This window comes from Aspergillus wentii (genome assembly GCF_001890725.1).
Source record: "Aspergillus wentii DTO 134E9 unplaced genomic scaffold ASPWEscaffold_1, whole genome shotgun sequence".
Classification (NCBI taxonomy): Eukaryota; Fungi; Ascomycota; class Eurotiomycetes; order Eurotiales; family Aspergillaceae; genus Aspergillus; species Aspergillus wentii.
The window spans coordinates 3,476,683-3,502,740 of record NW_024467832.1 but is presented as its reverse complement, the minus strand read 5'-3'; the positions used below and the strand labels follow the sequence as shown (position 1 = coordinate 3,502,740).

Sequence of the window (26,058 nt, the reverse complement as noted above, 5' to 3'; positions counted from 1 at the left end):
TGAATCTGTTCAAGTCATTACATCGTTGTGACCCGTAGACATGCTGGACATAACGAGATATCAGTTACACTAACCATGCCTTTCCAATCAGTATTCAATGATGGCACGATATGTATCATTTGTGGTCTTGAAATTATTCGCAGCTGGAGGGCATATCGGTCATGTCATTCAGAATTTAAAGCGGTGTACCAAGCCCCTGATGGTGTCAAACTGACTGGAGTTGGTTCAGTCAAGCACGATCATCACCTTCGACCTCCCACCAACCCAGCAGTACGATGGGACACGATGGGGGAGGATTCCATCCTCCTGAAAGACCCTCCCCATCCCATCCCAGGCGTGTATCTGTTCCATGCGAGATGTTGGGACTCGTTCATGGATCATATCGGTTCAGAGAAATTTGATTTGGCCAGTCTCTACGACGCTTTGGAGTATCTACCAGTGCCAGAAGGTTCCTTCCCTCTCTCTCTGTCTCTCTTCCCATTCATATCCTAATTTCTTCACTGTCTGCAGGGCCATGGTACCATGATGTTGTTGAACCTCGTGGACCAGGTCATGATGGCTATGATCCTTTAATCCTCCCAACTCTCGAGCAACTCATGCAGTCTCCAAAAGCGCCTCCAAGGTTGTCAAATGATGTCAGTCAAAGACTAGCAGCAATCCACCAAAACCCCACCGATTGCTTCCGTTTGTTTCCTCTGGAGATTTGTAAAGCCATCGCATTCCAACTACCGACTCAGGTCCTTCTGAGCCTGCGTCATGTTTCGAGAGTGATGATACCCATCTTCACAAGCACTGCATTCTGGCGAACAAGATTCGCCATCAACGGTGAGCGTGGGTCCCTTCATCCTGTCGCTCAAAAGTCACCGACGCGGAAGACGGGGGAAAAGAACGCATAGACTGGAAGCTCCTTTACCACTGTACCTGTCAGCCCAAGTGTAATATTGAATATGACTTTGCTATCAAATCGTGGGAGACTTTGCGGTGGCTGAGAGATGCCACTCTGGCCATCTATAAGTCGCTGCAGCATCAAATGCCGCTGCACTTTTGCAGCCGGGCCCTCCAGCATTACCACAATACATGCTACTCAAACACGCGCAGCGAGTGGGTGGATATAACACCTTCTCTGCGCAGCATTGCCATCTCGGCTCTTAGAATCTCAGGGGAAGACTATATCACCGGGATGAAGTTCATTTTTGACGACTGACCAAGTGTACTTATTGGTTGTACGACTCCCGGGGCAAGGGCTGTGGCTATGGATGATGGGGATTACGAGCCGAGACATCACAAGTATCCGGGAGTGCAGGTTACGGTAGACGTCGCTCATCTAAAAGGATTTAAGATGGTGTGTTCGGTGCACGGTGTCTATATGATGAAATGTAATCCAAGACCCGGTAAATCCGGTTTGGGTCAGCCATTTTTGCTTTGAAAGCGATAGTCATATCCACAAGGAACACTGTCCGGATGAAGTCAAGAAGGTCATTGGTATTTTTTGATATGAGTCAGTCTATCTCGTTTGTATGGATCGTAACTGATGACTTGAAGCATTGCAAGATGCTTAAAATAGGAATTCTGGGGACAGTAGCGAAACGAAACGATACAGGTGAATATCTCTGGGAGAAGAGGGTCGTAAGATATTATCGAAGAACTAGAGATGAAGCAATAAGCAATAACATTGATAGAGCTATAATAACTCGCTGAATGGTAATTAGGGCAAGCCGTTGGGGCTTCAGCAATAACCATGCCAACCATATATTGTCTCTGTCATACCATATCCAAATATTTTCTTGCGCGTGAAGGAATATTCAAACTGAAATCAGTCTCCAGGACGAGGTGTCTGGATGAACTGGGCCCTCCTCTGACCAACGATAACCCCGATGTGGCTCTGCTAAACCCCATGCAATCCATTCAACGTCTTTCCATTGGTCTGTAGATTCAGCCGGGCAAGATGAATCTGAGTATGTAACTAGAAGTTTTTATTATAAATCCATAAACTTTGAAACGGTTGACTTACACTGCTTTCTTCTCCGAGTCCCAGACGAGATTGTCAAGCCCAGATTCTAAGCAAATAACACCCGCTCTAAGACACTCCCTAATTATTACTAATATTAGTATCTCAGATATATTAAAGATAAAGAAACGGGATACTGTATCCATACTCCCAGGTAAGTCGGAACGCCTGTCGGATTGCCTCGCGTTCCTGGGGATCAAGATCCCAGTAGACATCCTCGAGCGGCATACCTGACACACTCTCTGTTATCAAGAAGAAAAGAAATCCACTTGATATCGGCCAGTCCTGTCCCTGTCTCTCTCTCTTGTGATTGATAAGAGTTGGTGTCAATCTTGATCCATGCTGTCTCAGCTTTTGGCACGCTTCAGCTCTGATCGAGTATAACTAGTGAGCTGGTTGGAGGTCTGTCGTGCTCTTGTCCGGGCAGACTGAAAGGTCGGTCCTGCGTAAGGGATCCTTGAACAATTAGCAGTGTTTTGTGGATTGGAAGGAAGGGGGGGACAAACTGCATGGAAATTTTCATGATGGCTATTTCTCCTGGGCCGTCGACATTGAAGCATTCAAATGTTCCATACGCAGCAGAGGGAGCACCATATGCTTCGAACTCCTCTTTGGTGGATTGGTCGTGTCTTTCATTGAGTTTCTGTCCAAGGGCCCAGGTTCCAGTACATCCTTGAGTAAAGCTGATATGGCCTCCGAAGAACTCTTCAATGGACTCTTGAGGGAAGAATTCAATCTCGGAGTCAGGCATGTTGATCTAGAGCAGTGCTCCGCGGTGGTACCAAGATTCGATCTACAAAAGAACAGGAAAGTCAAGCACCAGATTTGAGGTTGAAGTCGTACCTAAGTAGGAGTACATATTCACTGGTGGATCTGTATTGTAACGTTCCAGGCTTAGTTACCATAGTATACCTAAGCTACCGGGTACGTGGGTAAACGCGTAGGTCCTGCCTACATAGACCAATTTCTAATCACAGATAGGACACCAGAGGTAGTGGCAAGCATGTGTCAGAAGACTGCCTAGGGGCATTACTATTATAGACCATCTAAAAAAAGCTCTTTTATCCAAGAGTATCCGAGGAATATCCTGCCAACGACGGCGCTCAGTGATCCAAGGGCGACGACCATCGCAGCAACAAGTGAATCAATTCGGTCCCAAAAAGACAACTCAGAACAAGGACACCTGATATCAAATCACCAAATAAAATAGTAAAGATAGAGGCTAATAATCTTTGCCAGAGAACCATTCCTGCAAAATACTGGCAAATAATGATAAGAGTGTTTGCAAAGCGAAGACATGAAGATGAAGGGTACGAGGGCAAGTGCAAGTGATCCAGATATATTATATAAGCATCTTTTTCTTTCTTTTTTCTTTCTATTTGTTATGAACACCGGCATGATGCCATTATGAGGCTTGTGTTTGGACCCCGCTGCGAGCTGTCCGGTGAGTTTCCTATCCGAGACCTTTTGCCAGCACAAAAGTCATCTTCCAGCTAAGAATACCTCATCATCTACACCATATCCGCCTTTGAAACAGTTTCTAGTATACATCTTCAAGCATACTTACTCCTGCCAAACAGCCACACCCATCATGTCAGCTGTCTTACTCTTCTGCACAGTAAAAGTGCCTGCAACGTATGGCAGCTCCTGAACTAAAAGAGCCCCTCTAATTTCACCCAGGGCCCAATCGACTGATGACAGAATGTCTCCTCGGAGATGAAGACCTTGCTGCAAATATCTTCAGCTTAGTCCGTACCCCCCGAACAAGAAACCCGAGAACCGAATTCCCCGTTCAATATTTTGATACTGGCTTCGAAAGCACGAGCAACGCCGAATTACGCGGCTTCCTCTCCAAACGACTTTCATGACATAAAGTCGAACGGACGACAAGTATTTCGGAATCGTGGATTGCCGTGCTGGATGAAAAGTCCTTCCAAGCAGTCGGCGGTAGTCCTACACTGCAGCTATGAAAGAGAGTTCTGGGGTGACGATCCTATCCCTGGCCAGGCAGAAGTTTCGGAGGATATGATCTGGTGGAAGTGGCGTGTATCGCTCAACTACGCCTGCACGTTTTGGAATAGTGTTGAAGGTGTGGAAGATACTTTCATTGGAGTGTACTCGCGACCTGAGTGCCTAGATCCCGATGGTGTTATTCAGCCTGAAGTTCCGGAAAATGTTATGCCTGGAGAAACTGAAGATCCAAATAAGGAGTAGACGCATTGTCCTTTTGTCAATGCCCCAGGAAAACATGCTGGACGAGACAACACATACATGGATTCACCAGGATAGCCATTTTGTTATTTGGCGTAGGATTTGATGACACTATCCGTGTCTGGATATACACTGAGCAAGAAGACTGGACATCTTGTACAAAGAAGTGCCTGAACTCGTATTTAACAAAGGATGGTTTGCCAATCAAAAGAAACTTCGACCCAAACCAATTGATATGAAGCCATGAAAGTTAACGGCCAACAGAGTTCGCGGGGAAATGAAGCAAAAGTTAATTCTGGATTGGAATAATTCTACTTCAACGTTTGCTCTCGCTGTCTTAGGTGCAGTTGGGATTCTACATGACTGAGAGGGCCAGGATGCGTTGCCGACCTAATGGAAAGCAGACAAGAGACCATAATATGAACAAATCGATACTCGACAACATCATCTACGAAAGATATCCAAGCTTTATGCATCATGCCGGGATTGAACTACCGTGATGACCCCCCATTAGGGCTCGTCGAGGGCTATGAAGGAAATAGCGTCACCGTCAAAGTCACCATGGGAGCCTTGCTCTCAATTGCCCTATATAATGCAGTCGAACTGACCATTCTGCTCTTTCTGGCCTTTCAGCATTATGGGGGAACTTACTTCTGGTCTATGTTACTCTCCAACGTCGCCGGAGTCATGCCTACAACCATTGGCGCTCTGTTGCACTTCTTCGCCATTGGGCCTCTCTGGCTCGCACTGTCCATGTCCACGTTCGGTTGGTATTTTATGGTCCCGGGACAGTCGGTGGTGCTATATTCGCGATTGCATCTGGTTCTGCAGAGTCAAAAGGTCCTCCGGGCTATTCTCCGTCTGATCATCATCAGTGCAGTGGTACTCTGCGTCTCGACAACGGTGGTCTCGTATGGATCTGCGTATATCCGAAGAGACCGCTGGAATAAAGCATATGGTGTCATGGAGCGGCTGCAGGTGACCTGGTTCTGTGCGCAGGAACTCCTTATATCCTCCCTGTACATCTACGAGACGGTCAAATTACTCAAACTCAGCCCGGAAAAGAACAGTCGTCGAACACAAATCCTATACGAGCTACTGGTAATTAGCTTGGCTATTATAATGATGGATATTGCTTTATTGGTAATGGAGTTTTTGAACTTCTATTACATGCAGGTCATCCTCAAGTCGATGGTTTATAGCATCAAATTGAAGCTGGAATTTGCGGTTCTGGGCAGGCTTGTCTCGATTACAAATATCAATCACCATGTATTCCAAGGAAGAGAGGTTGTGGACTTTCCAGAGTTCATTAATCCGGCCTATCTTGCGACAGATTTCACCCACGCTGCACCGACGGACTCTCAATCTTTACGACTACGACGGACATGGGAAACCGACATTCCTTGCTAGCACGATAGATACAGCCCAATTTTGGGCTATTATGGCCAGGCTACATCTAAATGGTTGGATATATTCGTGGTCCCCTGCTTCGTCTGCCAGTGACTATTGGTGAAATGTGGCTCCATCCGGTGCGTGCACAACGCAAACTACTACTATGTCAAATGTGGCAAGACAGATCATGTCCATGACGATAAGAACTGGGATCCACGTCTTGGTAGACATCGCTGTTTTGGTTTCGCTACGTCCACGGTGACATAGTTATGGAGTCTAGCATGGCCAAGCCGATGACCCCAAAGCGAGGCATGTCAATTTTATACCTCTGCAGACTTGCAGGCTGATGTAGGTCTAAACCCCTTCTCCAAATCCATCTACCTACAGTATTGACAAATAGATGTCAGATACCATGTACTCTGAAGTCATACGTCTCGTCTACACCATTAAAACTTTCCATCCAGAGGCATCGACACCGCAACGTGGAGCGCAACCTACCGTGTCCTCGCCAAGCTAGATGATTTATAAGAGCCGTACATGCGTTAAACATGGTTTATACGAGAATTCTCCGACCCAGAGTTTTCCAAGCGCATGCCGAGTCGCATGTGGCAAATCAGACCATCAGGCGTTTTTTATCTAAACATTCCATGGGTGTTTGACTCGGTGGGGATTTCTAAGCAGAGGGCCATATCGCTTCGTTTCATTGGGAGGGGCACAGAGGGCCATTGGTGATTTAGGAAGGTGTTTAAGTGTGCTATATTTGCTTTTATTATGGTTGACATGGGTGTCTGCTTTAGTCTCCGCTCTGATCCACGGGATGATCGGCTGTAATTATATTGGTCTTGAATATCAAACATCGAGCGGGAGAGTCAGAACGATGACGTTTTTACGGGTTTGGAGTGAGGATGTGGGATATACAGGTATTTCGATAGAAGTTGATGGAAATTGGTATACATGATCGTAAATTGGAGTTATCTTTGCATTTGCATGACAGTGCAAGCTTGATAAGAATGCAAGCATTCTATATCAGGCATCCTTCGACACCAGCTGTCCTCCGACGGTCATCTGGTCAGTGCAGACCATCCCGCTGTTCGATCTTCTCTGAGGAATACTGTATGTTTGTTGGCGTGATCCGTCGATCTCCAACCGGTGTTTCTGATTCTCGGGGTTCCGTTCGGTTACTGGTATGTTGTCAGCAAGGGTTCGGGGTTGAAGACCTGCTTTTTCACTCACAGCCTGTACATTGTTAGTTTTGAATATAGAGATATTGAGAGTAGGTTCACTTACGACAGCCTGAATTGGTAAATATTAGTTCCATATTAACTCATACCTGATACTAGTCATCTGGGATTATAACGTACGGCCTGTCGATTGTCAGTGCTGTTTTCTTCGGAAGGCCATTGGCACTTACAACACTATCTTCATCGAGAACCTATTGAATATATCAATCAGCCGTGTTCAGGTAGTCTCTCAAGTAAACTCACCTCATCGGCCACCTGTATCCAACATTAGCATTAATTCATACCACATCCACCATTAGGAGTCACTCACAGCCTGTATATTCCGAATTGATCAGCCCTGCTGAATAGTTATCTTCTTCCCTAGTAGGGCACATGACTCACGTCCTGTAGTCATAAAGTCAGCCCAGTTCATACATTATCCAATAGAAAGATGATCAACATACCTCACGTCGAGCGAGCTGGTTAGATGTGATATCTTGGGCTGGTGCAGCCATGGTGACACCAACAATGAAGGCGAGGATCAGCGCAAAAGGACGCATTTTGAGGTATGACAGAGCACAAAGAAGCAGAGAAAGTCAAAATCAATGATGATTGGAAAAGTTTAGAGAACAAAGAAAACACAGCACGACGGCCTCTACTTATCTATGAATGGTTAAATTGCGTCTTTCAAGTCCCAACTGTAACCTCAGAGTGATCGTCAAAATCGACCTTCTTGTTTTGACGTAGCAAAACTCAACGAGAAATAAATTAATATCGAGCGCGGTTTGGGATCCGACGTGGGCAGACTGTCGAGATAGACCCACGGAGGCCGTCCGCTCGCTACTGCATGTCAAGGTGAAACACTGAGAATCGCCCAGGCCAAAGCGTTGTTATTTCAATGCAAAGAGTCGATAGAGAAAGTTTGCATCTCGTGTAGACATATTATGAGGTCTTTTGGTCGGAAATTGAATTCCTCGTTCTTTGTGGACTGGCTTGTTTAGCTTAATGCTACGTCGCTAGCATCAAGAACAAAGAACAGGCCTAGAGCGATTAGTCATGCGCCATTCACTCTCTACGCATTGCTTTGTTTTTTTCCTTTTGAACTGAGCTGGGCTTTTTTTGTTTTTTTGTTTTCTCTCGACATCTTTTCAAATCTCTCTTGTCTTTATCGTTGACTGTCAATTGATGGCGATTTTTTCCGACTACAATTGATACTCGAGCGTGCGGGATACTCTGGCAACCGACAATGATGGACCTCAATGAGGAGCAGGGAATAGGACTTATCGGGGGTCAACAGACAAAAAGATCCACCGGAGATGTCGATTCTCATCGCAATCCCGCCCGGCTCTGGAAATATTCCACCTATGGTCTAGGCCTGTTTTCCTTTCTCCAGTTCTGCGTGATTCTTTGGCTGTCTTTCCCTCGTCCAAGCCAGTCGACATACGAATCCGGTTTCTCGACTGACATGGATGATGCCAAATCGTCAATCTTTCTTGAGCAAGTTCGTTTCACCAATGCCATCAGAGCAGACGAGAATGGCTTCCTGTACCAGGTCAACAACCCAAATGATCCTGTCTATACCGGCCCCCCGTCCAAAGAGATCGATGACAATTGGGATGCGCTCACTGCAGGACGCTATATCATGCTAGACGAGTCAGAGGTTTCACAGTTCGATAAAGATCAGTATTCCCTGCCTCTAAAACCGTTGCCCAAGGTTAAGGGTTATGTCGAGTCGCCTGGGGTCTATGGTGGGATTGACGTGATGCATTCACTTCATTGCGTCAATGCGTTGAGAAAGATGCTTTATCCCGACCATTATAAAGATCATTCTTTCCCCATGGAGTACATGCAGATGCATCTTGGTGAGCTTCCTCACTGTCCCCCCGCTTCTTTCTCCATGACTGACCCACTCGGTTGCAGACCACTGTATAGATCAACTGCGTCAGTCAGTCATGTGCTCTGGCGACATGACCCCAGTCACATTGCGGCCGGTTTATTTAAATGGAAGTGAGCATTATCATTTCGCTCTTCTGGGAGAAACTGAACGGAAGCACACCTGCCGGAATTACAAGGTGCTTCAGGACTGGGTGAAGACCAGAGGATCAAACAACCGCCACGTTGCGGGTCACGGATGAATGCTTGCTGCAATATTGATGCCATACTGTCCTGCTGTTTTACCCCTACAGCTGTTTTGCTTTTGGTTTTGAAACACGTGGTTCTTGTCTTTGGAGTCACTGGAGTGGTTTCTTATCAGGATGGGGATCTTCGAGGGAAATAATAATGCAGTTTCTTTACTTTGTTTGATTTCTTCCGTCCGAATAATGTTCTTCTTCCGACTCCACAGTCATTCTCTTCATTCGACTCTTGGGAGAGGAGATAAGAATCGTAGTTGACATCACCAAGGAGACGTTGATACTAGCGATGTAACACTTCCAGGGGTACAGGGGAGTAGGTAGAGCTGCATGACGTACCGATTACCCTAATACGGAAAGGATACCGCAGAATCCGATACTGATGCCTAGAATTTACCCGTACAGTACCGTCTCGTACCGTACCGACGGGCGTACACAGGGCTGGTAAAATCGGATCCTCCACAGCCACAACCAAGCCACTCTGGAACATCCATCATCATCCCGCATTGGGCATCTCGTTTCTGACCGGTTCAGATCTTCTTCATTCTCCTTGATTTCTCTATCATCAGCAATAGCTGTCCCTACTATCTCCACGTTCCATTTTCATTCTGGAATACTCTTATCTTGAGCCCTAGGCGCAATTTCTGTGAACCAGCACTCCCCCTTACGATTCTGCCTACAGCCTACCGCCATCATGTCCTGGGCAGGTATGCAGCGCCACCCTTTCTTTATTATACGACTCGAGAAACTGACACGGGGGGTATCATTCAGGTTTCAAGAAAAATGTCAACCGTGCGACGACGCAGGTGATGATGAAGACGGGTATGATCGCCACTTTTTGTTTTCTAGCGACCGGGTCACAGCCTCCCAAACGACTCGACAACTGGCCGGAATCATTTCTCGGGATATACGGGATTTGGTAGATGGTGAATACTGACTTATGCTGCTTCACCTGACAGGGCACGTTGAAAGAACGAATGATCGCGATTATGAGATCGAAGAGCGGTATGGTTCCTGGGCGCCTTGCAGATCAGGGCGGGTCAAGCGGATCGCGGTACTGATTGGGATTGTATAGACGATACCGAACCATGGAGGCGGCGGCGAATCGCCTACAGAAAGAAGCAAAAGGATACTTGGATTCGTTACGAGGTTAGTCATTCTGTCAACATACACAGCAGTGAAGTAAGGGCGGATGCTGATCAACTCACAGCGATGACGGCCTCGCAGATGCGCATTGCGGAGACAATAGACGCTTTCTACGGCGATGCCGGAACGCGTGACGGTGTGAGCAGAAGCTACAAGCAGGCTGTGGAAGATCTCGATGCGGAGACTATCAAAGCGTTGGATGGACCATACAGGTATGCATGCAAGGCAGCATGATTTTGTGGGTCTTACATGATGGCTGACCGCCAACTGCAGAGCAACTGTTCTTGACCCGATATCTCGCTTTTGCGCCTACTTCCCCGACATCAACGAGTGTATTAAGAAGCGAAACCACAAGTTACTCGACTATGACTCAATGCGTGCCAAGGTGAAGAAGCTGGTCGAGAAGCCTGACAAGGATGCCACCAAGCTTCCGCGGATGGAGCGTGAGGCCGAGATGGCCAAGCAATCTTATGAACAGCTAAACGAGCAACTGTTCACCGAACTACCACAACTCATTGACCTGCGTGTGCCGTACCTGGACCCCAGTTTCGAAGCCCTAGTCAAAATCCAGCTGCGTTTCTGTGCCGAGGCATATTCACGAATGGCGCAAGTGCAGCAGTACCTCGATGCCGAATCAAGAGATCAATACGCTCGGGGTGATCTGGACAACCGGGTAGAGGAAGTATTGCAGGAGATTCGGGATTTGAGCATAGCAGGAACCGTCTGATCGGCCCTGTTTGTTATTATTTGCTTATTTTGAGAGCTTCATGGGCCCTTGCAGCGTTATCCTTCCAAGTCGTTGTACTTGATTGTCATTATTATCACGCGGTGCTTTGTTCATGCTTTAATTTGTCTGGACTCGTATGTCCGCACATGGCTCGTCTTGCCTAGAAACCTGGAGTTATCACCATCGTATATCATAATACAGTATTTTGCCTGGTAATATCGCAACTGGACTCCATCTTTTTCTATGGTTCATCTTTCACAAGTAGCTACTCAGTCACAATTTGTGGAGGGTATATTCTATGGATTCTACTTCTATAGATACACATACATTACAAAGTACCATATGTCAAATCCTCAGCTCAGTCGACTGGGTTAGACAAGACACTGAGACCGTGCCTTAAGCCTTGTTTTCGTCACGATAAAGCTCATCGGCTAGAAGATCAGCCACAGAACCAGCTGCAGCCCGCACCGCCGCCAACTCAACCGGCGTCATCTCCGTCAGCACATAATCCGCCACATCTCCCTTATTCCGCGACGACGGACGACCAATCCCAACTCCAATACGCATGACAGAGAGACGGTCATGCGCACCCTGACTCGGGGATGGAGGGTACATCTTCTTCCCGCGTAGACTCTCCATGACGCTGATAAGACCCCGATGGCCACGTAAACTGGCCTGTTCCGGTCCACCCATCCTCACCTTGACTTTGCCCAGTGGCGCCTCCAACTCATCATGCAAGATGACCAGTGTGGGGTGAAAGTGCGTCAACGACCGCGGATCTACCCCCCGTAGTTGCCATTCGGTCTGTTCGCTGTCCGTCTCACTCATGTCCACCGCACGAGATAGAGCAACATCCCCGCGTTTCACAAGTCCCAACCCATCTGATTGCGTGTTGCACATCCATGATTTCAGCTGTCGAGCGAGTTTTGGTCCGGAATCGTTCATATACGATGGGCTATACCAGGTTTTGTAGAAGATGGGGCCGGCAGAAGGTTGTTTGGAGGAGACCAGAGGGACTCGGGGAGGAAGGAGGGGTATCAATGCATCGAGAAGGATATGCCCAGCACTGTGACGAGTCTGGCGATAAGGGCGAATATTTCCTAACGAGGCGATGAAGAGAAACCGACGGGGGGTTTTGAGAAGGGTTTGTTCGGCCATTGGGGCGGGGAGTTTATGCTTTTTTGTTAATTATTTATCCCCGTCAAGCAATGAGCATCCTGTCGGGTCTTTTAAGTTGAATCATTACAAATCAGCAAGATCCAATCAATGTGAGATCCAAAGAGTCATACCTGGTGAGGCTCAGCAAGCGGATGGATCAGGAATGTTCCGCATGAGTCGTCATCCACGGAATGCGAAAGTTCTGTTCGACGCGGCGGGAGATCGCCATTTCTTTTTTTCGTTGCGGGGAAAAAAGAAAGGGATTATTATTTCGATGGAAGCCGTGTAACATCTTGTCCATGCGTAATTAATATTTCCTTTTTACTGTGAATCATACTGTTTGAGTGGATGGGAGATTTTTTTCTGGTTTTCTTCCCCTATAACTGTTGGTGTTTTTGTCTGTCTTGTTAAGCGACATGCCACTGTATTATTTATCTTCACCACCAAAAAACCATCCACAAACCTGTTCCCAAGAGAACGGATCAACTTTGCAAAACCAACGTCCAGTCGATAGGTCATATCATCCCCGTCCCGACTCCCAACCTCTGCTTACCTCAAGAACATGATCACCACTGCGTCTGTCCCATCGCAAATTGCTCCAACCCGTCCTAAACCACATAATCCCCACCGGTGCCGTCCCTATCCCCCTGGTTGGCTGCTCGTCTGCCAAACTTACGAGGCCCGGAGAAATCCGTCGTGTAGCTCCCTACTGACTCTGGCAAGGCGTCACTGTTCTCAAGCCTAGTTTCGGTCTCCATAATCCCTCCCAGTCTCACGGGTCTGTAGCGCTGTTCTTCCGAGAAAGCTGTTGTTTTCTTGCTGTGCCATCTTGGTCGCTTTTTTTGGCTCCACTTGGGAGAAATAAACCAGCTTGTCGAGCACACTGACCTCGTCTACGGATGAAAAGGATACCCCTTCTGCTACTTTGTCATCATGATGCTGGTAAAAAGAAATAATGAAAAAAATAAAGCATCACTCCCACCGCCAGGTGTTGGGTTCCTGCAGGTCCGCCGCCTCGCTGGACGTGCTTTCCCAGACACCTGGCAGTCATGCAGCTTGACTCCAATTCCAGCATCCTGGCAACTCCACGATAGTCCACCGGTTGACAAATGGCCCGGACGATCGAACGGTCCCTTTGGGCTGGGTTCCCCATCTTCGGGGCACGGTGCCAGTGCGCAAATCTACTAACTATTGACCATTACTATTACTGTGAGTGAGAGACGTCCAGCTTGATCACCCTATTACCCTATCATCCTCACCCAGGGCCGGCGTTAGCTGCAGAAGAGGCGCTCTCACCAAGCCCAGCCTTGAGTCTGTTTGATGGATGTGCGCCTCTTCTTTCCTTTCCCTCTCTCTTTCAACCTCTCCCTTTCTTCACGGATTCGGATTCGGACTATGATGGACTAAATTTGTTTCTTTCTTCTCCATGAAGATACAGCAGGGTTTTGGGCCAACGTCAAACCGTCTCCGACTACCCAATCTACTGCGCACCAAATGTTTCGTTTCGCTTTCCCTGTCCCGCTCAAGCATCCCGCGAGATCCATTTTATTTCCTCACCTGAATAATCGGGTTCGTTATCAAAATAATTCTTCATCGCTTCCCTCTTGCTTTCTTTACCTCTTCTAGACGAAATGACGTGCATTTTCTTCCCACACGTGTCAGTGAGAACTATTTAGGACCTTTTAAAGCATCAAGGCCCTATATTGTTCATATCTGACGCTTGTTAAATCTCCTCCCCTCTTGACATTAACTATTGTTGATGGTTGAGTAATCTTGTTCTCGACGAGAATCTTATACCATATCTGAGAGACCGCCCCATAATACTAGTAGGGCGTCCATCCTTATTTACTTTTTCTTTCTTCTTCACCCACCCGTCTCTACAGTCGGCAATTGCATCCAACCTCCCTTCCGGTCGTTATTCCATAAATTCGTCATGTCATGGACGAGAAAGCCTTTCAGTCACCGGACACAGGCATCGGCCATTCCATAGTGGTGGACGATAGCGAAGAAAATGCAAGAGCACTACAAGCTTGTGAATTAAATTCAGACCCGGAGTCTGATACTGATTCCGATGGAGGACACTCAATGTTCGCACCCCTATCTAGCTTTTGTTTCCCCTTTCTCTTTAAATCTTTATTCAATCCAAGGGGAATCCCTGGAAGGGCAAAAGTGGCTGATGGATGCAGAAAATCGACCAGATCTTTTGAGGCTCATAATCTAGAATCCATCATCGAGAATGATCGCAAGTACTGCAATGAAACATACTTTATGCCCAACGACGAGACCGAATACACCCGCTTGAATATCGTTCATCAAATATACCTAATCCTGCTCGACGGTAGCTTGACAACTGTCCCGATACCAAAAGATGCATGCCGAATCCTAGATATTGGAACCGGTCCCGGGAATTGGGCGATTGAGATGAGCGGGATGCACCCCAATGCTACTATAATCGCCTCGGACATTGGTATATTTGACGCTGGGCTGGGCCACATCAATCTCCCGAACGTATACTTCCAGCTCGACGACGCTCGAGACGAATGGACGTATCATGAACCGTTCGACCTGGTTCATTTGCGCGGCCTTTCGGGAGCTTTCCAGAACTGGGACACCATCTACCAACTAGCATTCAAACATCTCACACCCGGGGGATATATTGAAATTGCCGATACCGATCCAGCCGGCGATACCGTAACCTTCCCAAACTCGGAAAGTTCCTACCTGAGCATCTACGCGTCTGCCATGCGATCTGCCGCCGAGGAAGCGGGATACCCACGAGACCTGAGCCACCTGCGCACTAGCAAGCTTAACGCGGCCGGGTTTGTGGATGTCCGGGTTCTGGAACGAACAATCCCTATCGGCCTGTGGCCTGACGACCTACAAGAGAAGACCCTGGGCAAGATGGCGTTGATCGCCTTCCTGGAAGGGGTGGAAGCTTATAGCCTGCGCCAACTCACCTCAACCGGCGGTTGGACTGCAGAGGAGGTTCGAGATCTTTGCGAAAAGGTCAAGGGAGAGCTGCTGACAGCGAACCGGATGACCGCTCGTGTTCGAATTATGACCGGTCGAAAACCCATATCCCGTGCCGAATTGAAAGAAGAACGCAGGAGACGCGTTCTCAAGAGAGCATTAGAAAAGGTCGAAGAGTACGATCATTATTCATGACATGCTCATTGGACTCATTTATAGGCAGGGAAAAGTTGTTGCTTGTGTTTGATGCCACCTGATGACTATACCATTTGATATCCAGCGTTTTTTACATTTCTTTATTTTGTGCTCATTTCTTCCTTTCTTAAACCCCAGCCTTTTGGTGGGTATGATACCTTTGGATATATATTGTTTTTTAAGAGCCCTTTTTTCATTCAGCTTTACAGCCTGAATGGTCACAGTTACATAAAACCATGGCCTTTGACCTGTACATCATACTAAGTAGTCACATTATCTACAACAGCATAGGTATTTGTCGACATAAAACAGATCAATATGACCCAGTAACAAGAGAGATAAGAAAAGCCAAAACCAAGTATTTTTGAATCGAACTCCACCCGAACCCTAAAATGCACCAGAAGGAAAAGTCACAACACGATCGATATGAATGACGAAGAGAAGTAGTTCATTTGACAAAAGCAAAAGCAGCCTTTTAGAGCTGGAACAATGTTCTCTTCTTCTCCATTCCTCCCTTCCATTCCCATTCCTGTCCACTCGCTCTCTGGATTCCCTTGTCGACCCGACGCAGTTTCAGTGTGAACCTCGGGCCCAGCTCCTGAAGACCAGCCCGGATACCTTCAGCGCCCTTCATCTCCTTTCCATCTGCTCCGACAACACTCTTCTCTGTCTCTCGCTTCTCGCGGAACACATACCGATGTCTGCGTACAAAGATGTAATCACGCTGGTTGTGAAGCGTGACAACCTGGCGTCCTTCGATATCTGGCTGTGGAGGGAAAAGAGAGCGGAAAAGGTGCGCGGTGAGGAGACCCAGTGGTGTGCGGAAGTTGTTGAGAATCAACTCAGGCCAGTGATCTGTTGGATTACCATGGCCCGGCAATCTCTTGCCCTCGACCCAGTTGCTGATAGAGAATTGAAAAGTAGGGCCGGTAGGCAAGTGGATAATGGTCAATCCCGTCGGACGTTTTTGGTCTTCATTCAAGACCACCAAAGTGGTGTAGTTCCGGTTGGCGGCAAAAGAAGAAATCTCTCGGAGAGAGAACTTGTGGGCGTAGCGGTGAGCTGTGCGACGGATGTATACACTGTTGGGGAAGAAATTGGTGAGGACCTGGGCTTGATCGTGGAGGGTAGAGTTGAGCGAGGTGGTGATGAGAATCTTGGGCGTAGGAGGGTTTTCTGTGAAAAGCGAGGGAAATTTGGCTGCCAGCGCCTCAGGGGCCAGGTTTAAGTTTGTACTTTTTGTTGACTGTGAGGGACTCGTGGCTCGCTCTGTGGCCGATGGAAGGGCCGATTTCTTGCGTCCTCGATCGTTGTCTTGCTTGTCCTCGTCGTCCTCGTCCTCGTCTTCATCATCACTGCTGGCGATCATGCTGTCCACCTCATCCTGGTCATCTGCCTCTTCATCTTCATCTTCGGAACCGTCCTTCAAAGGTCGGTTGAGCTCCTCCTCCTCTTCTTGCTTCTGCCTCTTGATGCGCTCCACATCGACACTCAGTCCCAGCCCATCACCCTCAGCGTCGCTATCGGCCTCATCCCACACTCGCTTCCGGTCCAGAGTCAGGGGAACATTCCGTTTCAAACGATCCGCCTTGAGTTTAGGATTCTTGGATTCTTCCTTTTTCTGTCCAAACCGCACTGCTCGCCGCGACGAGTCTTTGTCGCGCTTGCGCTTGATATGCAGCGATTGACGCCTCATCTTGTTGGCTGGTTTGATTTCAGCATTAGAGCCTGGTGGAGGCCTAGACCTCGACTTGTTTCCACCCATTTTGGCGTTGTAGAATAGATGTTTGAGTGTTTTGTGAAGATTATCAAGATCGGCGATGATAATAATTCTTGCAAAAAAATAATTTTGGCGGAGAATTGTTTCGCCGGCGGTAGGCCGCTTCAAGAGGTTATTCTGGCGACTCCTGCGAAAGATATGATCAATTCAGTTCTTCAATAATATATATTATTATAATTTAATACCCTTCGTTCTAATCCTCACACTCTTTAATCCCTCCCTTTCCTTCTTATCTTTCTATTTCCCCTGTGGTGTTGTCGCGCGAGGCGGACTCACGTGGTGGATGACTCAATTGGCCCTCCTTCGACTCTTCCTCCCCCGCCCTTCATTATTTTCTCTTCTTCAATACCCCGCCAGAAGGAGCTTTTCGCACACCACCGCCGCTTTCAGGGCTGTTCAGGCTTCCAAGAAGAAAATCACCATGGCCACCGTCAACACGAAGACCGGCCAGGCCGTTGACCGGTCGATTCTAGACTCGATGCTCCGTCGACGACTCTTTTACACCCCCTCCTTTGAGATCTACGGTGGGGTTTCTGGCCTCTACGATTATGGCCCCCCCGGTTGCTCCGTTGTGGCCAACATTGTGGACTTGTGGAGGAAGCACTTCGTGCTGGAGGAGGATATGCTGGAGGTTGACTGCACCATGCTCACCCCGCATGAGATTTTGAAGACCAGTGGACACGTCGAGAAGTTCGCGGACTGGATGTGCAAGGACCCCAAGACTGGCGAGATCTTCCGTGCGGACCACCTGGTGGAAGAGGTGCTTGAGTCCCGCCTGAAGGGTGACAAGGAGGCTCGCGGCCAGAAGGTCGCGGTCGACGCGGAGAAGGAGGCCAAGAAGAAGAAGAAGAGCAAGGAGGCCAAGGCGATCAAGCTGGATGACGCCGTGGTCAAGGAGTACGAGGAGGTGCTGGCGCAGATTGATAACTACGGTGGACCAGAGTTGGAGGAGATCATCGCCAAGTACGATATCAGAAATCCTACGACTGATGGCAACCTCTTGCCCCCTGTCGCCTTCAACCTGATGTTCCAGACTGCGATTGGACCCAGCAGCAACATGCCGGGCTACCTGCGTCCTGAGACTGCCCAGGGTCAATTCTTAAACTTCCAGAAGCTGCTGGACTTCAACAACCAGTCCATGCCTTTTGCGTCGGCTTCCATTGGCAAGTCGTTCCGAAACGAGATTTCTCCTCGCGCTGGTCTCCTGCGTGTGCGTGAGTTCCTCATGGCCGAGATCGAGCACTACGTGGACCCCGAAGGTGGTAAGAAGCACAGCCGTTTCGAGGAGGTCAAGGATGTCGAGATGACCCTGCTCAACCGTAACGTCCAGCTCGCTGGCAGCACCCAGGTCGAGAAGATGACCATTGGAAAAGCCGTTGAGACCGGCCTGGTGGACAATGAAACCCTGGGCTACTTCTTGGCTCGCATTCAAATCTTCCTGCAGAAGCTGGGTGTTGACCAGAACAAGGTCCGATTCCGTCAGCACATGGCTAACGAGATGGCCCACTACGCTGCCGACTGTTGGGATGCCGAACTCCTGACCAGCTATGGCTGGATTGAGTGTGTTGGCTGTGCTGACCGAAGTGCGTACGACCTGACGGTGCACAAGAACAAGACTGGTGCCCCTCTTGTCGTCCGTGAACCTCGGGCTGAGCCCCTGAAGATCGAGGAGTGGCAGATCGATCTCGAAAAGAAGAAGTTCGGTCCCCGATTCAAGAAGGATGGCAAGACTGTCGAAGCTGCCGTCGATGCTCTTTCCCAGGAGCTGCGCGAGAAATTGTCGCTCGACCTCGAGCAAAATGGAAAGATTGAAATTGACGTGGAGGGCGTTGGCTCCGGCAAGGTCGAGCTTGAAAAGGATATCATCAACATTGAGAAGCGTACCCGGGTTGAGAACACCCGCGAGTACACTCCCAACGTCATTGAGCCGTCATTCGGTATTGGTCGTATCTTCTACGCTATGATTGAGCACGTCTACTGGTCGCGAGCCGGCGACGAGGCCCGTGGGGTATGTATCTTTTGCTTTCCTTGGTCTTTTATAAAAGTGTATGTTCACTGACACATTTTACAGGTCCTCTCCTTCCCCCCCTTGATTGCCCCCACTAAGGTTCTCCTGGTTCCTCTTTCAACCCACGCATCATTCCGTCCGCTGTCGCAGCGTCTGATGTTGAAGCTGCGCCGCATGGGTGTTTCTAACCGTGTCGACGACTCGTCGGCCAGTATTGGCAAGCGTTACGCCCGTAACGACGAGCTGGGTACACCCTTTGGTATCACTGTCGACTTCCAGTCGGTCAAGGATAACACCTTTACGCTGCGTGACCGTGACTCGACCAAGCAAGTCCGTGCCAGCGAGGATGAGATTCTGCAGGCCATCAAGTCGATGGTCGACGGCGACGAGACATGGGAGGACATCCGCAAGCGACTCCCCGAATTTACTGGCCAAGACGTTGAATAGAGGGTTATTTATGCTGGGTTTACTGTTTAGAAGGTCATTCAAAAATATTTCATTTCTTCCCCATGTCTACATGTTGTAGAGCGTAGAGCGTCGAGCGTGGTTGATGCGGATGAATGCCAAGAGTTGTGAGCCAACCTCGGCGTCATCGCCGACAAGCCAGTTGGCCGTTCCTTTCGACAACCTCAAGGTGTTGTAACAAGTTTCCTTCATTCTCCTCTCTTGCTTTCATCTAGTATCAACAGCTATCCGTTTTCCCATCCCGCCATCTTGAACGGGCAACCTGCCCCTCGGCTGTTCGCTTCCAATGGCGCCAACAATCCCCTCAGCCAAGCTGACCCTCTCGTGTCCCCTCTTCGCCGCCGACTTCGATCCGCGTAATAACGGCTTTCTTCTTGTCGCGGGTGGCGGTGGAGAAGGTCGCAGTGGTGTTGGAAACAGAATTGTAAGCCTATTCTTCTTCACTGAATTATACTGTCCCCTTGTTGCTATGTTATATTATAGCGTTAATCTTAGTGGCTAACCTTCAGCCCCGTGAGGGGGATCAACAGGCACTGCTGAACACATCCAGGCGCAATGGATTATCTCAAATAGTCGACATCGAATTATCGCGCGATGAAGACTCGGTAACCTCTTTGGCCGCAGCGCAGGCTAGCGATGAGTCCATTGTCACACTGGCGGGAATCAACAGCTCCCTAGCTGAACAAAAGCGCGACAACAACCAACATCTCAGGTCTTTCAAAATCGACTTTCCACCACGAAAATCAGCCGCATCCAGTCCAGAGGTGAAAGAGGCATCCGGAGAAAATGAAGCATTGGGAAAGACGACACCGTTATCTCGCGCATCCGTGTTCCGGACCAAGGGTGCTTCTTCCGGGTCAGACACCTACCAGCGAATCCTGAGGCTGTCACCATGGAGAGGCGCAGAGTTTCCTCGGGTTGCTGCAATTGCCACGGGGATGGCACCGTCAGGAGAGATTGTATTGTTCAATGGTGTTACTGAAACCCCGACCGAAAAGGACGTCATTGGGCGAATTCGACTGGGTGACGGAGAGGAGGCTGAAGATTTGGACATCATGCATTTGGAAGAGGATGGGAAGTTCAAGGTGGCATATACAAATGGAGTTGATATATTCATCTGCCATGTCTCATCGGAAACAAGATCCAATGCTGCCCCCGAGGTGACCCGCGTGTATTCTACGCCGTTGCCTGAGAAGGGCACACCGAGACCCAAGTTTAGGTCTTTGCGTTTCCTCTCCTCGACTACCCTCTTGGTTCTTCAGAATGCCCCCAGCCGCGGTGGAAGTGAGCTCATGGTATTCAATTTGCCTGTATCAACGTCACCGAAAAAGTCGCCCGAGGCCACCATTGTGCGTCGCAAGAAGCTACGCAAGACTATTAAGATTGGACTGGGACTCGACGTTTGTAATCTTGGGGAGAACCCAGAGCAACAGCAGCAGTCTATCATTGCTGTGTCAGGCAGCGATCAATCAATTGAGATCCTAACACTCGAATCAGACTCTAAGGGAGGTCACAGGAAGCTCCAACCCTACACCAGTTTACGAGATGTCCACCCATTCGCAATGACCAAGATCTGCTTCTCGACCTTCATCCCACCGTCGCATCCTGTTACCCCAGAGGTAGGCCCACAGTATGTCAAACTTGCCTCCGTCAGCATGGGCAACACCGTTGTCGTCCATACCTTCCCTCTCTCGCCATTCCCCCCGCCGAGTCGCACCCCGCGTTACGTTCTAGTGAACCCTGGCGCATCCGAGATCTGGAACAACACCATCAGTGGACTATCCGCCCTCATATCAATTCTCACTGTCTGCATCCTCCTCCAGGCCTTCACAGAAATCAGGGGTCTTACGCCCCCATACATGGGTGTCTCTGACTGGCTACCGCCTACAATCCGTGACACCATCGCCGTCCCATACAACATGCCACCTCTCCCTGGAACAGCACAACCTTCCATCGGAGACCCTGTCATCTCACCTTCTTTATCGTCAGCGGCAATCCCAACTACAACCGAAGTCGTGGAGGAAGCACCGCAACAACCCACACTGCGCGACCTCGTACGCGATCGTGACGCTGTCGTTGCTATCGCTGAAGCCGATACACCTCTTCCTCCCTCCATCATCGTTCGCTGCTCTGACGCCGACATTCTCATCGAAACCGCCATCACGGCTTCCCCCAACCTGCAGGATGAGAAGGCACGGCCCTGGGAGCAACTAGGTGAAGAGGAACAGATCCGTTGGAAGCAACATTTGGCGGATGCGGGGCACTGGGCAATCGAGGAAGGTGAAACTATTCTCCAAGGCGTCTTGTTTGGGGAATATTGTGGGTTTGTGGGTGATGTAGTGCAAGAGGAGTTGCTCTGATCATCACCCCTTCCTTTATAATTTTTTTATTTCCTTTTTATTTACCTATTTCTTTCCGATATCTGTTTTTATTTATTTGCTTCAGTGTGATGCATTTGCATTTACAGAAAGTCCTGCACTTGGAAACCATGGACAAAAGGAGTTACTTGATCAACCTGATGGAGGGAAAAAGAGGAGTCGAAAGTGATGAATTAGAATGGCCCCCATGATTGTACGTTATACAAACCTTGGTACTTGTTATTATATTGCAAATTTTGAGACTACTCCGTATTTGAACTCCATAGTGTAAAGAGACCAGGCCCAGAGAGTCACCCTCCTGATTGAATAAGGACAGAAAGTAGGTAACTTAGGAAAAAAGACACATGAGTATGCACACGCCAAAAAAATGACCAAAGCTAAGGCACTTCTGTCTATTGACATCTCACTCGCCTAACTGCTCGCTATAAACAACTGTTCTTTTCATCATGGACTCATTGATCAAGAGCATACATGTAGTAGGCAGACGATGTCTTCGAACAACATGAGGTAAAAAAGACATTGTGAGTGCGCCCTTTTGGACATCCAAGTCATCCTTTGTTCCTTTTTTTTTCCCTTTTTTTTTCCCCTTTGCATTTTCCGCGACGACCACAGAAAATGCGCGGATAGGTTATCATCAACATTAAGGGAATGAATATGTGTTTTTTGTATGCGTCGAATGGGACGGGGATGGGGCATTAACAAGATCCTTGCCCGAGTCGTAAGGACGCCACGGGAAAGGCCTGAGAAACAGAGAATTATTCACGATAATAAGAAAAAGATAGAAAAGGGGAATAATGCCAAAACAAACGCCAGATTATCCACATCAGCTCTGCAATGTGAAAAGACAAGCTTGGTGGTTCGGATATCACACGAGAAAAATCTGATTGCAATGCAGGTCGTAAGGGGGTTCAGAGAAATCAGCCGGAGGCGCATAAATGTGACCCATATGTGCGCAAGACAAAATCTAGTGTAAATTGAAAAAGGAACAAAACGGGGAATGAAGAGAAGAACTGGAGTAGGCGTGATTGTGCCATTCCAAAAAGTTCAACAACTCATGCCAAATATTTACTGGCCGCTGTTCTTCTTCCAGCGAAGTAGTTCAGCCAAGCTCGCCAGGCTACAGCCCATCTTGAGGAAGTCATGGACCAAGAGCTCGTCTGCGGTGGCTCGGCTGCGAACGTCGACGCAGAGACAGACGCTGAGGAAAGACTTGAGCTCCTTGCTTAGCTTCTCGGGCTTCTTGAGACGCGGCGTGCCGTTGGTGGCGATAAGATACAATGCCTTCAGGGGCTCCTCGTTCAAGTACGGTGGCTCGGATTCAATCATCTCAATGGCCATGATTCCAAGCGACCAGCAGTCGACCTTTGGTCCATACTCCTTCTGCTTGACAACCTCCGGCGCCATCCAGTAGGGAGTACCGACCATTGTGGCACGCTTGTTCTTCGATTCGGTAAGTTTGGCACAGAATCCGAAATCAGCTGGAAATTTGTCAGTATGTTTTGCGTCTGGAATCAGTATGAACCTGGAATACTACTCACTAATCTTGACATGGCCGGCCCGGTCAAGAAGAACGTTGTCACTCTTGATGTCACGATGAATGATATTCTGGCTGTGCAGATGTGCGAGTCCTTTGCATGTCTAGATAGGGAAAAACAGTTAGTTTGACCTTGCAAGAAATTAAAATCTTTTGGTATACAACATACCTCGGCACAGATGGTAGCAATTTGGTCTTCCTGGATAACAGGGTTGTTGTCAATAACGTCAGTCAGGGCACCTCCCTCCATGAACTCCATGACCACCCAGAGCTCGTTGCTCTGCTCTTGCAGGAATGAGTCAAGGAAGTTGACAATGTTCGCATGCTGGCTGTCCTTCATGACAATGATTTCATTGACAATCAACTCCTTGCGTGGTTGGCTACGCAGATCCATCTGCTTAATGGCAACCTGGCACCGAGGACCATACTGTCGGTACAGCTCGTGTGCCACGGGAGAGATAGCATGTTCCTTGACGCGCGCCACATACACGGACCCAGAGGCTCCCTGTCCGATCTTCCGTTGCTTGCTATAAGATTCGTTGGGATTGTCTTTGGAAACCACGGAACGAAGTCTGTCCATGACCTCATTCTCAGTCATATTCGACATGCGAACTTCCTTCTGTCTGGGCTCCGCCTTCTTGGTCAAGGCAGCTTCCGCTTGGCGAACACCATCGGAGACGCCTGGTTTGTTTGCGGACTGCTTGTTTGCGATGTTCAATGGTTTCACGGCCTGCACAGGAGCCGGGAGCTTAGTAGGAGGAGGGCCTTGAGCCTGGGCTTTAGTGCCATTGTTCTGGGTGCGCTGGGAGGCCTGGGCCCGAGGATCATTGGAACTGTATGATCCGGGGGCACGAGCCTGGCCATTCTGACCATAGTTGGAGGTATTCGGCGCGGGAGGTGCTGGGCGCTGGGCCGTCAGCTGTCGAGACGGATCTTGGGGCTGCTGGCGAGCAGAGCCAGGAGCTTGCGGTGCAGGGCGACTTGGTTTGTAACGATCATTCATCGAAGGATCACTACTGCCATAACCTCCAAGCTCCTGTTTGGCAAGGGGGACACGGGTTTTGGGAAGGGAAGCATTGTAGGCGTCTTGCTCGGCCCTGCTCTGCTCATCTTCACGCTGGCGAGCACGGCGAGTTTCCTCCTCCACACGTCGACGTTCCTGATCCGCCATTTCCTTCATACGCTCAAGCTGTTGCTGTTGTTCATATGCACGGTCCGAGTCGGGCTTGCCCTGAGACTGCCCAGGCGATGAAGTGGCCGAACGGCTTGTCGGAGATTGACCACTGTCCAAGCGCTGTGCAGGGCCGGGGGGAGGGGGGCGCGGAGGAGCGATCGAGCTGCCGACCGAGTTGCCAGTGTATGGTTTGGCTGGCGAACCATTTGGTGAGGAACCGGCCAATCCGGAGTAATATTGCGGGTTCTGCTCACGCATCTTGATATCGGAATAGAATTCGAGAACCTCGATGACCGCCTGCGGGTTATTCTTATAATCTTCCTTGGTGATCGCGGACGCAGTGAGAAGTTTCTCCCACTCGGGTGGCAAACCGACAAAGGCGCCTGTCTGAGGGTCAAAACCAACGTGGACACGATGGCTGAAATTGGTGGGGTTGCTGACACCTCCCATGCCCGGGCAGCGCTCATAGATCTTATCGATCCAGTCGTAGATCTCATCGTCACTCTTGACCTCGCATGTGATGCTCTTAGTCGGCACGTCGCGGGTCAACATGGCCGTTTTGGAAGTGGCATCTTTAGGGTTAGCCAGGCGAACGATCTCAAAGGCCATTCTCGCCTCCTCGGAGCGCGAGACACCTGTAACCGTGGAGAGCGGAATAGAAAGAACAACCTTGCCAGTCTCATTCTTCATAAAGTCCAGGCGGAACTCGCGCAAAATCAGATATCGCTGGTTCCAGGTGGCCAGGAATTTATCTTCTTTGGAACGAACATAACCCTCCTTGATGACAGCCACGCCCCCTTGGCCCGACTGGTTGGTCTTGGTCTGCGTGAGGGAAGGGCTGCTCGTATTGGGAAACAGAGACAGATTCGCCGACCCTGGCGTACTGGGCGAGTTGAGGGACATTTGGTTGAATGATGTGGCCACGTTTGGGTTGCTTGCTTGCAGATTGAGCTTTGGGCGATCGGCTGGGGGGCGGGGAGCGGGCCCGGGGTTCATAAACTGGTCCTGCGAATACATGTTGCTACCGACCAGGTCAGTAACACAGAGGGAATTTGACAGGAAAAAAAATAGAAAAAGAAAAGATGCGGGGCGGAAATCAACGGCATAGAAGCATGTACGATCGGGAAATAGATCGACAAGAGACAACTCACTTTCCGTAAGAGGAAGTCATTATATTGCAAGGCGAAGGCGTGAAGGTCGCAAGAGAACGATGGATGTAAGCCCCTGCGGGTCACCTCGTGTATCAATATGTGCAGGTGCAGACAAAAAGAGGTATGCAGTCAACTAATAATAATGCGAAAGCGTCAGCGACTCAATGTTTCGCGTCCAGAAAGGGAAAAAGCGATTCCGCAGCCCAGGCTGTATCTCCCCTCCCTCTCTCTCTCTTAAGGCAACTTGACAAATTGACACTATGAGAATCGCAGATGAAAGGAACTGAGTCGCCCACTAGGTACTGGAAGAGATATGATCTCTAGGAGTTGTAAGTTGCTTACCTGCGTCTTTTTGACCGCTGAAAGGAGGGTCCCTCGCACCGGCGAGGATGCTCCGAGCGTGAGACGC

General features: G+C 49.1%; 15 protein-coding genes across 15 annotated transcripts; 8 read left to right on the top strand and 7 right to left on the bottom strand.

Moving 5' to 3' along the window:
- Positions 1-75: 75 nt before the first annotated feature.
- Positions 76-896, top strand: ASPWEDRAFT_167364 (uncharacterized protein; the record flags this gene model as incomplete). The annotated part of the gene is made up of 2 exons (XM_040830138.1): positions 76-448; positions 511-896. 2 exons carry the CDS (start codon positions 76-78, stop codon positions 894-896), a joined length of 759 nt encoding a protein of 252 aa, XP_040695019.1.
- A 1,111-nt stretch (positions 897-2,007) lies between these two features.
- On the bottom strand, positions 2,008-2,236 carry ASPWEDRAFT_167363 (uncharacterized protein; the record flags this gene model as incomplete). The annotated part of the gene is made up of 2 exons (XM_040830137.1): positions 2,008-2,089; positions 2,157-2,236. 2 exons carry the CDS (start codon positions 2,234-2,236, stop codon positions 2,008-2,010), a joined length of 162 nt encoding a protein of 53 aa, XP_040695018.1.
- Positions 2,237-2,355: 119 nt separating this feature from the next.
- On the bottom strand, positions 2,356-2,759 carry ASPWEDRAFT_167362 (uncharacterized protein; the record flags this gene model as incomplete). Its single annotated transcript, XM_040830136.1, has 2 exons — positions 2,356-2,464; positions 2,515-2,759. 2 exons carry the CDS (start codon positions 2,757-2,759, stop codon positions 2,356-2,358), a joined length of 354 nt encoding a protein of 117 aa, XP_040695017.1.
- Positions 2,760-3,415: 656 nt separating this feature from the next.
- Positions 3,416-4,222, top strand: ASPWEDRAFT_64607 (uncharacterized protein; the record flags this gene model as incomplete). The annotated part of the gene is made up of 3 exons (XM_040838753.1): positions 3,416-3,452; positions 3,553-3,626; positions 3,758-4,222. The coding sequence occupies 3 exons, from the start codon at positions 3,416-3,418 to the stop codon at positions 4,220-4,222; spliced, it is 576 nt and encodes a 191-aa protein (XP_040695016.1).
- A 474-nt stretch (positions 4,223-4,696) lies between these two features.
- ASPWEDRAFT_99962 (uncharacterized protein) lies at positions 4,697-5,629 on the top strand (the record flags this gene model as incomplete). The annotated part of the gene is made up of 1 exon (XM_040839702.1): positions 4,697-5,629. One exon carries the CDS (start codon positions 4,697-4,699, stop codon positions 5,627-5,629), a length of 933 nt encoding a protein of 310 aa, XP_040695015.1.
- A 644-nt stretch (positions 5,630-6,273) lies between these two features.
- Positions 6,274-7,622, bottom strand: ASPWEDRAFT_179079 (uncharacterized protein). The gene is made up of 5 exons (XM_040831784.1): positions 7,296-7,622; positions 7,096-7,107; positions 7,023-7,043; positions 6,899-6,904; positions 6,274-6,847 (listed from the first exon to the last, which is right to left on the bottom strand). The coding sequence occupies exons 1-5, from the start codon at positions 7,389-7,391 to the stop codon at positions 6,638-6,640; spliced, it is 345 nt and encodes a 114-aa protein (XP_040695014.1). The 5' UTR covers positions 7,392-7,622; the 3' UTR covers positions 6,274-6,637.
- A 60-nt stretch (positions 7,623-7,682) lies between these two features.
- On the top strand, positions 7,683-9,171 carry ASPWEDRAFT_34861 (oxidase ustYa family protein). The gene is made up of 3 exons (XM_040834108.1): positions 7,683-8,693; positions 8,752-9,080; positions 9,142-9,171. Exons 1-2 carry the CDS (start codon positions 8,078-8,080, stop codon positions 8,964-8,966), a joined length of 831 nt encoding a protein of 276 aa, XP_040695013.1. The 5' UTR covers positions 7,683-8,077; the 3' UTR covers positions 8,967-9,080; positions 9,142-9,171.
- A 486-nt stretch (positions 9,172-9,657) lies between these two features.
- ASPWEDRAFT_47937 (amphiphysin-like protein RVS161) lies at positions 9,658-10,836 on the top strand (the record flags this gene model as incomplete). The annotated part of the gene is made up of 6 exons (XM_040837030.1): positions 9,658-9,670; positions 9,735-9,785; positions 9,923-9,968; positions 10,039-10,112; positions 10,174-10,321; positions 10,383-10,836. 6 exons carry the CDS (start codon positions 9,658-9,660, stop codon positions 10,834-10,836), a joined length of 786 nt encoding a protein of 261 aa, XP_040695012.1.
- A 396-nt stretch (positions 10,837-11,232) lies between these two features.
- Positions 11,233-11,994, bottom strand: ASPWEDRAFT_101763 (aminoacyl-tRNA hydrolase; the record flags this gene model as incomplete). The annotated part of the gene is made up of 1 exon (XM_040827411.1): positions 11,233-11,994. The coding sequence occupies one exon, from the start codon at positions 11,992-11,994 to the stop codon at positions 11,233-11,235; it is 762 nt and encodes a 253-aa protein (XP_040695011.1).
- Positions 11,995-13,610: 1,616 nt separating this feature from the next.
- Positions 13,611-15,519, top strand: ASPWEDRAFT_261285 (class I SAM-dependent methyltransferase). Its single transcript, XM_040832812.1, has 2 exons — positions 13,611-14,081; positions 14,181-15,519. Exons 1-2 carry the CDS (start codon positions 13,933-13,935, stop codon positions 15,157-15,159), a joined length of 1,128 nt encoding a protein of 375 aa, XP_040695010.1. The 5' UTR covers positions 13,611-13,932; the 3' UTR covers positions 15,160-15,519.
- Positions 15,520-15,634: 115 nt separating this feature from the next.
- ASPWEDRAFT_99786 (rRNA-binding ribosome biosynthesis protein RPF1) lies at positions 15,635-16,924 on the bottom strand (the record flags this gene model as incomplete). The annotated part of the gene is made up of 1 exon (XM_040839688.1): positions 15,635-16,924. One exon carries the CDS (start codon positions 16,922-16,924, stop codon positions 15,635-15,637), a length of 1,290 nt encoding a protein of 429 aa, XP_040695009.1.
- A 436-nt stretch (positions 16,925-17,360) lies between these two features.
- Positions 17,361-19,394, top strand: ASPWEDRAFT_23431 (glycine--tRNA ligase; the record flags this gene model as incomplete). Its single annotated transcript, XM_040832481.1, has 2 exons — positions 17,361-18,947; positions 19,011-19,394. 2 exons carry the CDS (start codon positions 17,361-17,363, stop codon positions 19,392-19,394), a joined length of 1,971 nt encoding a protein of 656 aa, XP_040695008.1.
- Positions 19,395-19,510: 116 nt separating this feature from the next.
- ASPWEDRAFT_179073 (uncharacterized protein) lies at positions 19,511-21,772 on the top strand (the record flags this gene model as incomplete). Its single annotated transcript, XM_040831783.1, has 2 exons — positions 19,511-19,836; positions 19,922-21,772. The coding sequence occupies exons 1-2, from the start codon at positions 19,699-19,701 to the stop codon at positions 21,770-21,772; spliced, it is 1,989 nt and encodes a 662-aa protein (XP_040695007.1). The 5' UTR covers positions 19,511-19,698.
- A 120-nt stretch (positions 21,773-21,892) lies between these two features.
- On the bottom strand, positions 21,893-22,670 carry ASPWEDRAFT_260999 (uncharacterized protein). The gene is made up of 2 exons (XM_040832807.1): positions 22,262-22,670; positions 21,893-22,201 (listed from the first exon to the last, which is right to left on the bottom strand). The coding sequence occupies exons 1-2, from the start codon at positions 22,484-22,486 to the stop codon at positions 22,013-22,015; spliced, it is 414 nt and encodes a 137-aa protein (XP_040695006.1). The 5' UTR covers positions 22,487-22,670; the 3' UTR covers positions 21,893-22,012.
- Positions 22,671-22,855: 185 nt separating this feature from the next.
- On the bottom strand, positions 22,856-25,669 carry ASPWEDRAFT_23429 (serine/threonine protein kinase CLA4; the record flags this gene model as incomplete). Its single annotated transcript, XM_040832480.1, has 4 exons — positions 22,856-23,268; positions 23,329-23,428; positions 23,494-25,519; positions 25,650-25,669. The coding sequence occupies 4 exons, from the start codon at positions 25,667-25,669 to the stop codon at positions 22,856-22,858; spliced, it is 2,559 nt and encodes an 852-aa protein (XP_040695005.1).
- Positions 25,670-26,058: the final 389 nt, after the last annotated feature.

What these genes read in the sequence shown, in the direction of transcription:
- ASPWEDRAFT_179079 (XM_040831784.1), bottom strand. Translation starts at nt 7,391, where the DNA reads ATGCGTCCTTTTGCGCTGATCCTCGCCTTCATTGTTGGTGTCACCATG.
- ASPWEDRAFT_34861 (XM_040834108.1), top strand. Translation starts at nt 8,078, where the DNA reads ATGATGGACCTCAATGAGGAGCAGGGAATAGGACTTATCGGGGGTCAA. An exon ending in GTACATGCAGATGCATCTTG is followed by an intron (nt 8,694 to 8,751) that starts GTGAGCTTCCTC and finishes ACTCGGTTGCAG; the next exon opens with ACCACTGTATAGATCAACTG.
- ASPWEDRAFT_261285 (XM_040832812.1), top strand. Translation starts at nt 13,933, where the DNA reads ATGGACGAGAAAGCCTTTCAGTCACCGGACACAGGCATCGGCCATTCC. An exon ending in TCCGATGGAGGACACTCAAT is followed by an intron (nt 14,082 to 14,180) that starts GTTCGCACCCCT and finishes TGATGGATGCAG; the next exon opens with AAAATCGACCAGATCTTTTG.
- ASPWEDRAFT_260999 (XM_040832807.1), bottom strand. Translation starts at nt 22,486, where the DNA reads ATGCCCCATCCCCGTCCCATTCGACGCATACAAAAAACACATATTCAT. An exon ending in ACATCGTCTGCCTACTACAT is followed by an intron (nt 22,202 to 22,261) that starts GTATGCTCTTGA and finishes GCGAGCAGTTAG; the next exon opens with GCGAGTGAGATGTCAATAGA.